The 16346-nt window shown below is 54.2% G+C and overlaps 1 protein-coding gene across 1 annotated transcript in view; it reads left to right on the plus strand.

Annotated features, from left to right (window-relative positions):
- The window catches only part of HSF4 (heat shock transcription factor 4), a 77711-nt gene that overhangs the window by 37243 nt on the left and 24122 nt on the right, over nt 1-16346 (plus strand). Inside the window, exon 4 of the mRNA XM_077292766.1 lies at nt 5587-5711. Within this exon, the coding sequence (XP_077148881.1) occupies nt 5587-5711 (125 nt within the window). The remainder of the gene's footprint in view (nt 1-5586; nt 5712-16346) is intronic.

The raw sequence follows: 16346 nt of genomic DNA on the forward strand, positions 1-16346 counted from the left end.
AAAGCAACCCACTAGCGCGGGAACAGCAAGGCTTGGCCCGCGCACAAGTCCCACAGGACTGCACAAAAGAACGCACATCCCGTGACAAAGAAGGCCACCAAAAGGACCTACCAACCAAATATCTGGTACCAAAAATCCCAGGATGACCAGCTAACACAGAACAATGAACCTCCAAAATCACTTTACTAGTCCATCTGTCAGGAACAAACAATTTCCCTACTGGACAGCGGTCAGGCTTATCAGCCTGAAATTCCTGAAGAACCCATCGTAAATCAGGGGAGATGGCAGAAAGAATCACCCCTTCCTTCAGAATACCGACCGGCTCAAGGACCCCAGGAGAATCAGGCAAAAAGCTCCTAGAGAGGGCATCAGCCTTAACATTCTTAGAACCCGGAAGATACGAGACCACAAAATCAAAACGGGAGAAAAACAGGGACCATCAGGCCTGTCTAGGATTCAGCCGTTTGGCAGACTCGAGATAAATCAGATTCTTATGATCGGTCAAGACCACAATACGGTGCTTGGCCCCCTCAAGCCAATGTCGCCACTCCTCAAATGCCCACTTCATAGCCAACAACTCACGATTGCCGACATCATAATTGCGTTCCGCAGGCGAAAACTTTCGAGAAAAGAAGGCACACGGTTTCATCAAGGAACCATCAGAATTCCTCTGAGACAAAACAGCCCCTGCCCCAATCTCGGAAGCGTCAACCTCAACCTGAAAAGGAAGAGAAACATCTGGCTGACGCAACACAGGGGCAGAAGTAAATCGGCGTTTAAGCTCCTGAAAGGCAGAAACAGCCGCAGAGGACCAATTCGTCACATCAGCGCCTTTCTTCGTCAAATCGGTCAGGGTTTAACCACACTGGAGAAATTGGCAATGAAACGGCGATAAAAATTAGCAAAGCCCAAAAATTTCTGAAGGCTCTTTACGGTTGTGGGCTGGATCCAATCATGAATGGCCTGAACCTTAACCGGATCCATTTCTATAGATGAGGGAGAAAAAATGAAGCCCAAAAAAGAAATCTTCTGTACTCCAAAGAGGCACTTAGACCCCTTCACAAACAAGGCATTATCACGAAGGATCTGAAATACCATCCTGACTTGTTTCACATGAGACTCCCAATCATCTGAAAAAATCAAAATATCATCCAAATATACAATCATGAATTTATCAAGATAATTCCGAAATATATCATGCATGAAGGACTGAAACACAGATGGAGCATTAGAGAGTCCGAATGGCATTACAAGGTATTCAAAATGGCCTTCGGGCGTATTAAACGCAGTTGTCCATTCGTCACCCTGCTTAATACGAACAAGATTATATGCCCCTCGAAGGTCAATCTTAGTAAACCAACTAGCCCCCTTAATCCTAGCAAACAGATCAGAAAGCAAAGGCAAAGGGTATTGGAATTTGACCGTGATCTTATTCAGGAGGCGATAATCAATACAGGGCCTCAAGGAGCCATCTTTTTTGGCAACAAAAAAAAAACCTGCTCCCAATGGTGAAGAAGATGGCCGAATATGCCCCTTCTCCAAGGACTCCTTAACATAGCTCCGCATGGCGGTATGTTCTGGCACAGACAGGTTGAAAAGTTGGCCCTTAGGGAACTTACAGCCTGGAATCAAGTCAATAGCACAATCACAGTCCCTATGCGGTGGAAGGGAACTGGACTTGGGCTCATTGAATACATCCTGGAAATCTGACAAAAACTCAGGAATTTCAGAAGAGGGGGAGGAGGCAATTGACATCAAAGGAACGTCACCATGAACCCCCTGACAACCCCAACTAGTCACAGACATAGATTTCCAATCTAATACCGGATTATGCAGCTGTAACCATGGGAAACCCAGCCCAATAGCATCATGCAAATTATGCAACACCAGAAAACGACAATCTTCCTGATGGGCTGGCGCCATGCACATGGTCAGCTTTGTCCAAAACTGAGGTTTATTTTTAGCCAACGGTGTAGCATCAATGCCCCTCAAAGGAATAGGACTCTGCAAAGGCTGCAAGGGGAAACCACAACGTCTGGCAAAATCTAAGTCCATTAAGTTTAGAGCGGCGCCTGAATCCACAAACGCCATGACAGAAAATGACGATAATGAGCAGATCAGGGTCACAGATAACAGAAATTTAGGTTGTACAGTACTAATGGTAACAGAACTAGCGATTCTCTTGGTACGCTTAGGGCAATCAGAAATAACATGAGCAGAATCGCCGCAGTAAAAACACAACCTATTCTGACGTCTGAATCCTTGTCGTTCAGCTCTAGACACAATCCTATCACACTGCATAGGCTCAGGACTCCGCTCGGAAGACAATGCCATAGTGCGCACAACTCTGCGCTCGCGCAAGCGCCGATCAATCTGAATGGCCAGAGACATAGAATCACTCAGACCAGCAGGCATGGGAAACCCCACCATAACGTCTTTAACGGATTCAGAAAGACCCTTTCTGAAGATTGCCGCCAAGGCATCCTCATTCCATTTAGTCAGTACAGACCATTTTCTAAACTTCTGGCAATATGATTCTGCCGCTTCTTGACCTTGAGACAGGACCAACAAGGTCTTCTCAGCATGATCCACTGAATTAGGTTCGTCATACAATAACCCAAGCGCCTGAAAAAAGGTGTCTACATTAAGCAACGCTGGATTCCCAGGTTCCAGGGCAAATGCCCAATCCTGCGGGTCACCACGCAGCAGAGATATAACAATTTTAACCTGCTGGATGGGATCACCAGAGGAACGGGGTTTCAGAGCAAAAAACAGTTTACAGTTATTTTTAAAGCTCAGAAATTTGGACCTATCCCCAAAAAACAAATCAGGAGTTGGAATTCTAGGCTCTAAAACCGGAGTCTGAACGATATAATTGGAAATACCCTGTACTCTAGCAGCAAGTTGATCCACACGAGAAGCCAATCCCTGAACATCCATACCAGCGCTGAACTCCTGAGCCACCCAGAGGTAAAGAGGGAAGAAAAAAAAACACAACAGACTACAGAAAAAAAAAATGGCTTAGCACTTTCCTTCCCTTCTTCTGAGATGCGGTTAACTCATTGTTGGCCAGTTGTACTGCTATGATCTGGTGGCCTAAGAGCAGCATGAGACGTACTCTGGAGAAGGTGGAACCTGTACTGACCGCAGACCCTGAACTTAACACCGCAACTAGAAATAGCCGTGGAATGTACCTAGCGCTCCCTAGACATCTCGACACAGCCAGAGGACTAATTACCCCTAGAGATAGAAAAGGGAAAACTATCTTGCCTCAGAGAAAATCCCCAAAAGATAGGCTGCCCCCCACAAATATTGACTGTGAAAGGAGAGGGAAAAAACATACACAGACTGAAATGATAATTTAGCAAAGGAGGCCACTTTTAGCTAAATAGAAAGGATAGGACAGAGTACTATGCGGTCAGTATTAAAACACTAGAAAATATCCACCACAGAAAATACAAATCTCCACAGCTAACTAAAGATATGGAGGGTATATCTGCATCTCCAGAGATACCAGCTTGGCTAAACAAATCCTTATACAGACCAAGCTGGACAAGACAAAAACATGGAAAAGAACTGAACCATAAGGCCACAGCATGTAGACAGAAAAATCAAGGCCAGAACTTATCTTTGTTGAAATAAACTGCAAAGCAGAAGAGACCAGAAAGGGATGTGAATCCTCCAGGAACAATGGACAACTGGCACTGACTAAAGGGTGAAGCAAGACTAAATAGCCCAGTCAAAATTGCAAGAAGTGAACACACCTGATAAATGCTGCGATTCAGAGACAGCAGCGCTACCACTTACAACCACCGGAGAGAGCCCAAGAGCAGAATTCACAACAGCTGACCACAGGGTGACGCTCATAGCAATCCGGCATCAACAACCATAGAGGTCTCAAGGAGACCTCTGGTTGTCATGCCGACGTACCGATGACCCCCGATCATGTGACGGGGGTCACCGGTGTGCGCATTTCCGTCCGGATGGCCGGAAGCGCTTGTTAAAGCCGCTATCAGAGTTTGACAGCGGCATTTATCTAGTTAATAGGTGCGGGTGGATCGTTATTCCACCCGTGCCTATTTCTGGCACATGTCAGCTGTTCAAAACAGCTGACATGTCCCGGCTTTGCCGGAGCCCACATCAAAGCGGGGGATACTGACATCGGCATAATAGTATGTCCAATGTCAGTAAGGGGTTATGAAGAGTAAAAAATATATGAACACTCCAGAAAGCCCCTGGAGATTGTTGGAGATCACAAGCTGTGCATTTCTTATTAATAACAGCCATAAACTGAATCTCAGAAAATTCTAACTTGGAGTGGTTTTTATTCTTACAATTTTGGAGGCCCTGCTGAGATTCACACAAAAAAAAAAAATCACCCTATTTCCATGCAGAAAAAAAAATGTTGATTTTTCATCTGAATTGTCATTTGTATGGCATCCATTTTTATATGTATCAGCAGTTATTAAAATTTACAACACCAAATACAGTTTTCTATGTTAATAAATTACAGTGTATCTGTAAAAATCGGATGCAATATGGATGATCCGTACGTGATCTGATTTTGTTGGAATAGGCAGGTCTCATCTGACATACGGATGACAATAGTGCACACTGCAATTTTGTTGATGCAGACATTTGGTCTGTATAAAAAGAAAAATTATACATACAGCCCTATAGAATAACAGCGCTTTCAATTTTTTTCATGGACAACTCTCAGACCAAAAGTATGGTGTGAATGTAGGCTAATAGTGAGATTTGGCAAGCCTGAAGACATTAACTCCTTCCTTACTTGAACAGGTCTTTAAAGGTGCTGAATGGGGTTGGGGTCGGGGCTCTGTGTGTCTGGTCATGTTCTTTCACACCAAACTCCCCCAACCATATGGACCTACTGGGACACAGTCATGCTCGGACAGAAAAAAGCCCTCCCCAAACTGTTCCCACAAAATTAGAAGCATCATCTAAATCCCTTTAGCATTAACCTTTCTCCATCAAACTTTACAGTTGGCACAATGCAGTCAGGGAAGTAACGTTCTCTCGGCATTCAGAAAATTCTGACCGGTAGGCCCTCACACTACTAGATTAAGAAGGGTGATCTATCATTCCATAGAATACAATTCTGCTGATCTAGAGTCCAGTGGTAACTGCTTTATACCACTCCATCTGACACTCGGCATCGTGCTTGGTGATGTGAGGCTGTAATAACTGCTTGGCCATGAAGCTCCCAGCAGGGGTGCAGTGTTTGTGCTGATGTTAATACCAGAGGAGGTCTGGACTCTGCTGTCATGGAGTCAGCAGAGCACTGGTGAATTTTCTGCCCTCTGCTCCTCAGCACTGTGTGACCCTGTTCTGTAACTTTATGAATTCAGTGATAAAAAGGTGTACCCGATACTTTTGTTTATATAGCATATTACAATGTTCTATAACCTAACCAGGGGTTTTCTGCTTAGTAAGTTCTATGATGTATCATCTAGACATGCCATAAGGGTGTGAGCAGAGGAAGCTAAAACTGGAGGACCAAATTGGTAAAATGAGATGACCCCATTCTTGAAAAAAAAAGTACATAAATTGTGTCATTCTGCGTAGGTGTCTGTTGTGAAAAGCGAGGAGACAAAACTCCGACATGAGGACGTGAGCAGACTGCTGTATGAGGTGCAGAGCCTGCGGAGTCAGCAAGAAAACACCGAGTGCCAGATGCAAGACATGAAGCAGTGAGTCCATTACCGCCGGCAGAGATGTGACACACAATCACAAGACGGAGATTGCTCAGTCTATTCAGAGTCGGGCTTTACTCACTGTCAGGGAGTCACAGTCCACTTTCTATTAAGTCTTGTAAACTTTAGTAAAGCATCGTTTATCCCGCAGCTATCTCTCCCAATTCCTCCATACTTAAGAGCCGAGCGCTCTTGTGTTCTCAATGAAAAATCCACTCTCAGAATCCTCTGGCAACAGCTTCAGCAGTCCGAAATCAGACATGTCAGACTCTTATCCTTTCTGATCTGTTGAGGAACAGTCGGTAGCCTCTTATACAGCAGACCGTCTGCCAAACCAATCACTTCCAGCAGTTTCAGTTGACGTTAGCCTAATGTGAATTAAGGCCTTTACAATAGATTTGCCAAGATTCTGATTTATGTTGCAAAATTTTAGCCCATAACAATGCACAGACAGTTGTGCAAAAAAGTGTTTGCCCCCTTTCTGATTTCCTATTCTTTTGCATGTCTGTCACATTTAAATGTTTCAGAACACCAAACAAATGTAAATTATAGGCAAAGATAACACAAGTAACACAAAATGCAGTTTATAAATGTAGGTCTTTATTATTAAGGGGAAACGAAATCCAAACCTATAGGGCCCTGTGTGAAAAAGTGATTGCCCCCTAAACCTAATAACTTGTTGGGCCATCCTCAGCAGCAGCAACAACTGCAATCAAGAATTTATGATAATTGGCAATGAGTCTTTTACAACGCTCTGGAGGAATTTTGGCCACTCATCTTTGCAGAATTGTAATTCAGCCACATTGGAGAGTTTCTAGCATGAACCACCTTTTTAAGGTCATGCCACAGCATCTTAATTGGATTAAGGTCAGAACTTTGACTAGGCCACTCCAAAGTCTTCATTTTGTGTTTCTTAAGCCATTCAGAGGTGAACTTGCTGGTGTGTTTTGGATCATTGTTCTGCTGCAAGTGCACTTCAGCTTGAGGTCACAAACAGATGGCCGGACATTCTCCTTCAGGATTTTTTGGTAAACAGTAGAATTTATGGTTCTATTTACCACAGCACGTCTTCCAGGTCCTGAAGCAGCAAAACAGCCCCAGACCATCACACTACCACCCCCATATTTTACTGTTGGTATGATGTTCCTTTTCTGAAATGCTGTGCTACTTCTACGCCAGATGTAATGGGACATACACCTTCCAAAAAGTTCAACTTTTGTCTCATCAGTCCAAAGAGTGTTCTCCCAAAAGTCGTGGCCATTATGAAGAATTTTTCTGGAAAAATGGAGACAAGCTTTTATGTTCGTATTTCTCAGTAGTGGTTATTGTCTTGGAACTTTGCTATGCAGGCCATTTTTGCCCAGTCTCTTTCTTACATTGGATCATGAACACTGACCCTAACTGATATAAGTGAGGCCTGCAGTTCTTTGGATGTTGTGGTGGGCTCATTTGTGTCTTCTTAGATGAGTCATCACTGCGCTCTTGGGGTAATTTTGCTCAGCCAGCCTCTCCTGGGAAGGTTCACAACTGTTCCATGTTTTCACTATTTGTGGATAATGGCTGCCACTGTTGTTCAAAGGAGTCCCAAAGCTTTAGAAATGCCTTTATATCCTTTTCCGGACTGATAGATCTCAGTTACTTTGTTTCTCATTTGTTCCAGAATTTCTTTGGATCACGGCATGATGTCCAGCTTTTGAGGATCTTTTGATCTACTTCATTTTGTCAGACAGGTCCTATTTAAGTGATTTCTTGATTGAGAATAGGTGTGGCAATAATCAGGCCTGGGTGTGGTTAGGGAATTTGAATGCAGCTTCCCAAATATGTGATAAACTACAGTTAATTTAAGGGTGGGGCAATCACTTTTTCACACAGGGTCTTCTAGGTTTGGATTTTTTCCCTTAATAATAAAGACCTTCATTTAAAAACTGTATTTTGTGTTTACTTCTGTTATCTTTGGCTAATATTGACATCTATTTGTTGATCTGAAACATTCAAGCAGGGCCGCCATCAGGGCATTACAGCCGTGACTGGTGTATGGGGCCCGGTGGACAGAGGGGGCCCGCATCGGGCCCCGTCTCATCTGCCCATCGGGCCCCTACCGGCAGCCGCAGGCTGAACCGGGCCCTTAGCTGCGGCCGGCGCTGCAGCGCTATTGAAGTGCGGGCCCGAGCCCGCACGTCAATAGTTAACAGCCGCCAGCCAATCTGAGGCTGGCAGCTGACGTCAGCCGCAGCGTGCATGTCGCCGGAGCCTGACGTCATTGTCAGTCGCCAGCGAGTCCACGCTGCAGCTGCGTGCAGAGAGCAGGAGCGCTGGAGGTAAGTAGAACTTTTTTTTTTTTTTTTTTAATTGAGAGCGGCGATCCGGGGGGGGGGGCAGAACGCTGGACACAGGAGGGGGCAGAACGCTGGACACAGGAGGGCAGAACGCTGGACACAGGAGGGCAGAACGCTGGACACAGGGGGGGGCAGGACGCTGGACACAGGAGGGCAGAACGCTGGACACAGGAGGGCAGAACGCTGGACACAGGAGGGGGCAGAACACTGGACACAGGAGGGCAGAACGCTGGACACAGGAGGGCAGAACGCTGGACACAGGAGGGCAGAACGCTGGACACAGGAGGGGGCAGAACGCTGGACACAGGAGGGCAGAACGCTGGACACAGGAGGGCAGAACGCTGGACACAGGAGGGCAGAACGCTGGACACAGGAGGGCAGAACGCTGGACACAGGAGGGGGCAGAACACTGGACACAGGAGGGCAGAACGCTGGACACAGGAGGGCAGAACGCTGGACACAGGAGGGCAGAACGCTGGACACAGGAGGGGGCAGAATGCTGGACACAGGAGGGCAGAACGCTGGACACAGGAGGGCAGAACGCTGGACACAGGAGGGCAGAACGCTGGACACAGGAGGGGGCAGAATGCTGGACACAGGAGGGCAGAACGCTGGACACAGGAGGGCAGAACGCTGGACACAGGAGGGCAGAACGCTGGACACAGGAGGGGGCAGAATGCTGGACACAGGTGGGCAGAACGCTGGACACAGGAGGGCAGAACGCTGGACACAGGAGGGGGCAGAACGCTGGACACAGGAGGGCAGAACGCTGGACACAGGAGGGCAGAACGCTGGACACAGGAGGGGGCAGGACGCTGGACACAGGAGGGCAGAACGCTGGACACAGGAGGGCAGAACGCTGGACACAGGAGGGGGCAGGACGCTGGACACAGGAGGGCAGAACGCTGGACACAGGAGGGCAGAACGCTGGACACAGGAGGGGGCAGAACGCTGGACACAGGAGGGCAGAACGCTGGACACAGGAGGGCAGAACGCTGGACACAGGAGGGCAGAGCGCTGGACACAGGAGGGGGCAGAACGCTGGACACAGGAGGGCAGAACGCTGGACACAGGAGGGCAGAACGCTGGACACAGGAGGGGGCAGGACGCTGGACACAGGAGGGCAGAACGCTGGACACAGGAGGGCAGAACGCTGGACACAGGAGGGGGCAGAACACTGGACACAGGAGGGCAGAACGCTGGACACAGGAGGGCAGAACGCTGGACACAGGAGGGCAGAACGCTGGACACAGGAGGGGGCAGAATGCTGGACACAGGAGGGCAGAACGCTGGACACAGGAGGGCAGAACGCTGGACACAGGAGGGCAGAACGCTGGACACAGGAGGGCAGAACGCTGGACACAGGAGGGGGCAGAACGCTGGACACAGGAGGGGGCAGAACGCTGGACACAGGAGGGGGCAGAACGCTGGACACAGGAGGGGGCAGAGCGCTGGACACAGGAGGGGGCAGAGCGCTGGACACAGGAGGGCAGAACGCTGGACACAGGAGGGGGCAGAGCGCTGGACACAGGAGGGGGCAGAACGCTGGACACGGGGGGGGGCAGAACGCTGGACACGGGGGGGCAGAACGCTGGACACAGGAGGGGGCAGAGCGCTGGACACAGGGGGGGGGCAGAACGCTGGACACAGGAGGGGGCAGAACGCTGGACACAGGAGGGGGCAGAACGCTGGACACAGGAGGGGGCAGAGCGTTGGACACAGGAGGGGGCAGAGCGCTGGACACAGGAGGGCAGAACGCTGGACACAGGAGGGGGCAGAGCGCTGGACACAGGAGGGGGCAGAACGCTGGACACAGGGGGGGGGCAGAACGCTGGACACAGGAGGGGGCAGAGCGCTGGACACAGGAGGGCAGAACGCTGGACACAGGAGGGGGCAGAGCGCTGGACACGGGCAGAACGCTGGACACGGGCAGAACGCTGGACACGGGCAGAACGCTGGACACGGGCAGAACACTGGACACTGGGGCAGAAAGATGCACAGGGGCAGGAAGCTGGGCACAGGGGCAGAAAGCTGGACACAGGGGCAGAAAGCTGGACACAGAGGCAGAAAGCTGGGCACAGGGGCAGGAAGCTGGACACAGGGGCAGAAAGCTGGACACGGGCAGAAAGCTGGACACTGGGGCAGAAAGCTGCACAGGGGCAGAAAGCTGGGCACAGGGGCAGAAAGCTGGACACAGGGGCAGAAAGCTGGACACAGAGGCAGAAAGCTGGGCACAGGGGCAGGAAGCTGGACACAGGGGCAGAAAGCTGGACACGGGCAGAAAGCTGGACACAGAGGCAGAAAGCTGGACACAGAGGCAGAAAGCTGGACACAGGGGCAGAAAGCTGGACATGGGCAGAAAGCTGGACACAGGGGCAGAAAGCTGGACACGGGCAGAACGCTGGACACTGGGGCAGAAAGCTGCACACGGGCAGAAAGCTGGGCACAGGGGCAGGAAGCTGGGCACAGGGGCAGAAAGCTGGGCACAGGGGCAGAAAGCTGGACACAGAGGCAGAAAGCTGGGCACAGGGGCAGGAAGCTGGACACAGGGGCAGAAAGCTGGACACAGGGGCAGAAAGCTGGACACAGAGGCAGAAAGCTGGACACAGAGGCAGAAAGCTGGACACAGGGGCAGAAAGCTGGACATGGGCAGAAAGCTGGACACAGAGGCAGAAAGCTGGACACAGAGGCAGAAAGCTGGACACAGGGGCAGAAAGCATGGGCAGAAAGCTGGACACAGGGGCAGAAAGCTGGACACAGAGGCAGAAAGCTGGACACAGGGGCAGAAAGCTGGACACAGGGGCAGAAAGCTGGACACGGGCAGAAAGCTGGACACAGAGGCAGAAAGCTGGACACAGAGGCAGAAAGCTGGACACAGGGGCAGAAAGCTGGACATGGGCAGAAAGCTGGACACAGGGGCAGAAAGCTGGACACGGGCAGAAAGCTGGACACAGGGGCAGAAAGCTGGACACGGGCAGAAAGCTGGACACAGGGGCAGAAAGCTGGACACAGGGGCAGAACGCTGGACACAGGAGGGCAGAGCGCTGGACACAGGAGGGGGCAGAGCGCTGGACACAGGAGGGCAGAACGCTGGACACAGGAGGGGGCAGAGCGCTGGACACAGGAGGGGGCAGAACGCTGGACACAGGGGGGGGGCAGAACGCTGGACACAGGAGGGGGCAGAGCGCTGGACACAGGAGGGCAGAACGCTGGACACAGGAGGGGGCAGAGCGCTGGACACGGGCAGAACGCTGGACACGGGCAGAACGCTGGACACGGGCAGAACGCTGGACACGGGCAGAACACTGGACACTGGGGCAGAAAGATGCACAGGGGCAGGAAGCTGGGCACAGGGGCAGAAAGCTGGACACAGGGGCAGAAAGCTGGACACAGAGGCAGAAAGCTGGGCACAGGGGCAGGAAGCTGGACACAGGGGCAGAAAGCTGGACACGGGCAGAAAGCTGGACACTGGGGCAGAAAGCTGCACAGGGGCAGAAAGCTGGGCACAGGGGCAGAAAGCTGGACACAGGGGCAGAAAGCTGGACACAGAGGCAGAAAGCTGGGCACAGGGGCAGGAAGCTGGACACAGGGGCAGAAAGCTGGACACGGGCAGAAAGCTGGACACAGAGGCAGAAAGCTGGACACAGAGGCAGAAAGCTGGACACAGGGGCAGAAAGCTGGACATGGGCAGAAAGCTGGACACAGGGGCAGAAAGCTGGACACGGGCAGAACGCTGGACACTGGGGCAGAAAGCTGCACACGGGCAGAAAGCTGGGCACAGGGGCAGGAAGCTGGGCACAGGGGCAGAAAGCTGGGCACAGGGGCAGAAAGCTGGACACAGAGGCAGAAAGCTGGGCACAGGGGCAGGAAGCTGGACACAGGGGCAGAAAGCTGGACACAGGGGCAGAAAGCTGGACACAGAGGCAGAAAGCTGGACACAGAGGCAGAAAGCTGGACACAGGGGCAGAAAGCTGGACATGGGCAGAAAGCTGGACACAGAGGCAGAAAGCTGGACACAGAGGCAGAAAGCTGGACACAGGGGCAGAAAGCATGGGCAGAAAGCTGGACACAGGGGCAGAAAGCTGGACACAGAGGCAGAAAGCTGGACACAGGGGCAGAAAGCTGGACACAGGGGCAGAAAGCTGGACACGGGCAGAAAGCTGGACACAGAGGCAGAAAGCTGGACACAGAGGCAGAAAGCTGGACACAGGGGCAGAAAGCTGGACATGGGCAGAAAGCTGGACACAGGGGCAGAAAGCTGGACACGGGCAGAAAGCTGGACACAGGGGCAGAAAGCTGGACACGGGCAGAAAGCTGGACACAGGGGCAGAAAGCTGGACACAGGGGCAGAACGCTGGACACAGGAGGGCAGAACGCTGGACACAGGAGGGGGCAGGACGCTGGACACAGGAGGGCAGAACGCTGGACACAGGAGGGCAGAACGCTGGACACAGGAGGGGGCAGAACACTGGACACAGGAGGGCAGAACGCTGGACACAGGAGGGCAGAACGCTGGACACAGGAGGGCAGAACGCTGGACACAGGAGGGGGCAGAATGCTGGACACAGGAGGGCAGAACGCTGGACACAGGAGGGCAGAACGCTGGACACAGGAGGGCAGAACGCTGGACACAGGAGGGGGCAGAACGCTGGACACAGGAGGGCAGAACGCTGGACACAGGAGGGCAGAACGCTGGACACAGGAGGGCAGAACGCTGGACACAGGAGGGCAGAACGCTGGACACAGGAGGGCAGAACGCTGGACACAGGAGGGGGCAGAATGCTGGACACAGGAGGGCAGAACGCTGGACACAGGAGGGCAGAACGCTGGACACAGGAGGGCAGAACGCTGGACACAGGAGGGGGCAGAACGCTGGACACAGGAGGGCAGAACGCTGGACACAGGAGGGCAGAACGCTGGACACAGAAGGGGGCAGGACGCTGGACACAGGAGGGCAGAACGCTGGACACAGGAGGGCAGAACGCTGGACACAGGAGGGGGCAGAACACTGGACACAGGAGGGCAGAACGCTGGACACAGGAGGGCAGAACGCTGGACACAGGAGGGCAGAGCGCTGGACACAGGAGGGGGCAGAACGCTGGACACAGGAGGGCAGAACGCTGGACACAGGAGGGCAGAACGCTGGACACAGGAGGGGGCAGGACGCTGGACACAGGAGGGCAGAACGCTGGACACAGGAGGGCAGAACGCTGGACACAGGAGGGGGCAGAACACTGGACACAGGAGGGCAGAACGCTGGACACAGGAGGGGGCAGAATGCTGGACACAGGAGGGCAGAACGCTGGACACAGGAGGGCAGAACGCTGGACACAGGAGGGCAGAACGCTGGACACAGGAGGGCAGAACGCTGGACACAGGAGGGGGCAGAATGCTGGACACAGGAGGGCAGAACGCTGGACACAGGAGGGCAGAACGCTGGACACAGGAGGGCAGAACGCTGGACACAGGAGGGCAGAACGCTGGACACAGGAGGGGGCAGAACGCTGGACACAGGAGGGGGCAGAACGCTGGACACAGGAGGGGGCAGAGCGCTGGACACAGGAGGGGGCAGAGCGCTGGACACAGGAGGGCAGAACGCTGGACACAGGAGGGGGCAGAGCGCTGGACACAGGAGGGGGCAGAACGCTGGACACAGGGGGGGGGGCAGAACGCTGGACACAGGAGGGGGCAGAGCGCTGGACACGGGGGGGCAGAACGCTGGACACAGGAGGGGGCAGAACGCTGGACACAGGAGGGGGCAGAACGCTGGACACAGGAGGGGGCAGAGCGCTGGACACAGGAGGGGGCAGAGCGCTGGACACAGGAGGGCAGAACGCTGGACACAGGAGGGGGCAGAGCGCTGGACACAGGGGGGGGGCAGAACGCTGGACACAGGAGGGGGCAGAGCGCTGGACACAGGAGGGCAGAACGCTGGACACAGGAGGGGGCAGAGCGCTGGACACGGGCAGAACGCTGGACACGGGCAGAACGCTGGACACGGGCAGAACACTGGACACTGGGGCAGAAAGATGCACAGGGGCAGGAAGCTGGGCACAGGGGCAGAAAGCTGGACACAGGGGCAGAAAGCTGGACACAGAGGCAGAAAGCTGGGCACAGGGGCAGGAAGCTGGACACAGGGGCAGAAAGCTGGACACGGGCAGAACGCTGGACACTGGGGCAGAAAGCTGCACAGGGGCAGAAAGCTGGGCACAGGGGCAGAAAGCTGGACACAGGGGCAGAAAGCTGGACACAGAGGCAGAAAGCTGGGCACAGGGGCAGGAAGCTGGACACGGGCAGAAAGCTGGACACAGGGGCAGAAAGCTGGACACAGAGGCAGAAAGCTGGACACAGAGGCAGAAAGCTGGACACAGGGGCAGAAAGCTGGACATGGGCAGAAAGCTGGACACAGGGGCAGAAAGCTGGACACGGGCAGAACGCTGGACACTGGGGCAGAAAGCTGCACACGGGCAGAAAGCTGGGCACAGGGGCAGGAAGCTGGGCACAGGGGCAGAAAGCTGGGCACAGGGGCAGAACGCTGGACACAGGAGGGCAGAACGCTGGACACAGGAGGGGGCAGAACGCTGGACACAGGAGGGGGGCAGAACGCTGGACACAGGAGGGGGCAGAGCGCTGGACACAGGAGGGGGCAGAGCGCTGGACACAGGAGGGCAGAACGCTGGACACAGGAGGGGGCAGAGCGCTGGACACAGGAGGGGGCAGAACGCTGGACACAGGGGGGGGGCAGAACGCTGGACACAGGAGGGGGCAGAGCGCTGGACACGGGGGGGCAGAACGCTGGACACAGGAGGGGGCAGAACGCTGGACACAGGAGGGGGCAGAACGCTGGACACAGGAGGGGGCAGAGCGCTGGACACAGGAGGGGGCAGAGCGCTGGACACAGGAGGGCAGAACGCTGGACACAGGAGGGGGCAGAGCGCTGGACACAGGAGGGGGCAGAACGCTGGACACAGGGGGGGGGCAGAACGCTGGACACAGGAGGGGGCAGAGCGCTGGACACAGGAGGGCAGAACGCTGGACACAGGAGGGGGCAGAGCGCTGGACACGGGCAGAACGCTGGACACGGGCAGAACGCTGGACACGGGCAGAACACTGGACACTGGGGCAGAAAGATGCACAGGGGCAGGAAGCTGGGCACAGGGGCAGAAAGCTGGACACAGGGGCAGAAAGCTGGACACAGAGGCAGAAAGCTGGGCACAGGGGCAGGAAGCTGGACACAGGGGCAGAAAGCTGGACACGGGCAGAACGCTGGACACTGGGGCAGAAAGCTGCACAGGGGCAGAAAGCTGGGCACAGGGGCAGAAAGCTGGACACAGGGGCAGAAAGCTGGACAGAGGCAGAAAGCTGGGCACAGGGGCAGGAAGCTGGACACAGGGGCAGAAAGCTGGACACAGGGGCAGAAAGCTGGACACAGAGGCAGAAAGCTGGACACAGAGGCAGAAAGCTGGACACAGGGGCAGAAAGCTGGACATGGGCAGAAAGCTGGACACAGGGGCAGAAAGCTGGACACGGGCAGAACGCTGGACACTGGGGCAGAAAGCTGCACACGGGCAGAAAGCTGGGCACAGGGGCAGGAAGCTGGGCACAGGGGCAGAAAGCTGGGCACAGGGGCAGAAAGCTGGACACAGAGGCAGAAAGCTGGGCACAGGGGCAGGAAGCTGGACACAGGGGCAGAAAGCTGGACACAGGGGCAGAAAGCTGGACACAGAGGCAGAAAGCTGGACACAGAGGCAGAAAGCTGGACACAGGGGCAGAAAGCTGGACATGGGCAGAAAGCTGGACACAGGGGCAGAAAGCTGGACACAGAGGCAGAAAGCTGGACACAGGGGCAGAAAGCATGGGCAGAAAGCTGGACACGGGGGCAGAAAGCTGGACACGGGGGCAGAAAGCTGGACACGGGGGCAGAAAGCTGGACACGGGGGCAGAAAGCTGGACACGGGGGCAGAAAGCTGGACACAGGGGCAGAAAGCTGGACACGGGCAGAACGCTGGACACTGGGGCAGAAAGCTGCACACGGGCAGAAAGCTGGGCACAGGGGCAGGAAGCTGGGCACAGGGGCAGAAAGCTGGGCACAGTGGCAGAAAGCTGGACACAGAGGCAGAAAGCTGGGCACAGAGGCAGGAAGCTGGACACAGGGGCAGAAAGCTGGACACAGGGGCAGAAAGCTGGACACAGAGGCAGAAAGCTGGACACAGAGGCAGAAAGCTGGACACAGGGGCAGAAAGCTGGACACAGAGGCAGAAAGCTGGACACAGAGGCAGAAAGCTGGACACAGGGG

This window comes from Ranitomeya variabilis, chromosome 2 (genome assembly GCF_051348905.1).
Source record: "Ranitomeya variabilis isolate aRanVar5 chromosome 2, aRanVar5.hap1, whole genome shotgun sequence".
NCBI classification, from domain to species: Eukaryota; Metazoa; Chordata; class Amphibia; order Anura; family Dendrobatidae; genus Ranitomeya; species Ranitomeya variabilis.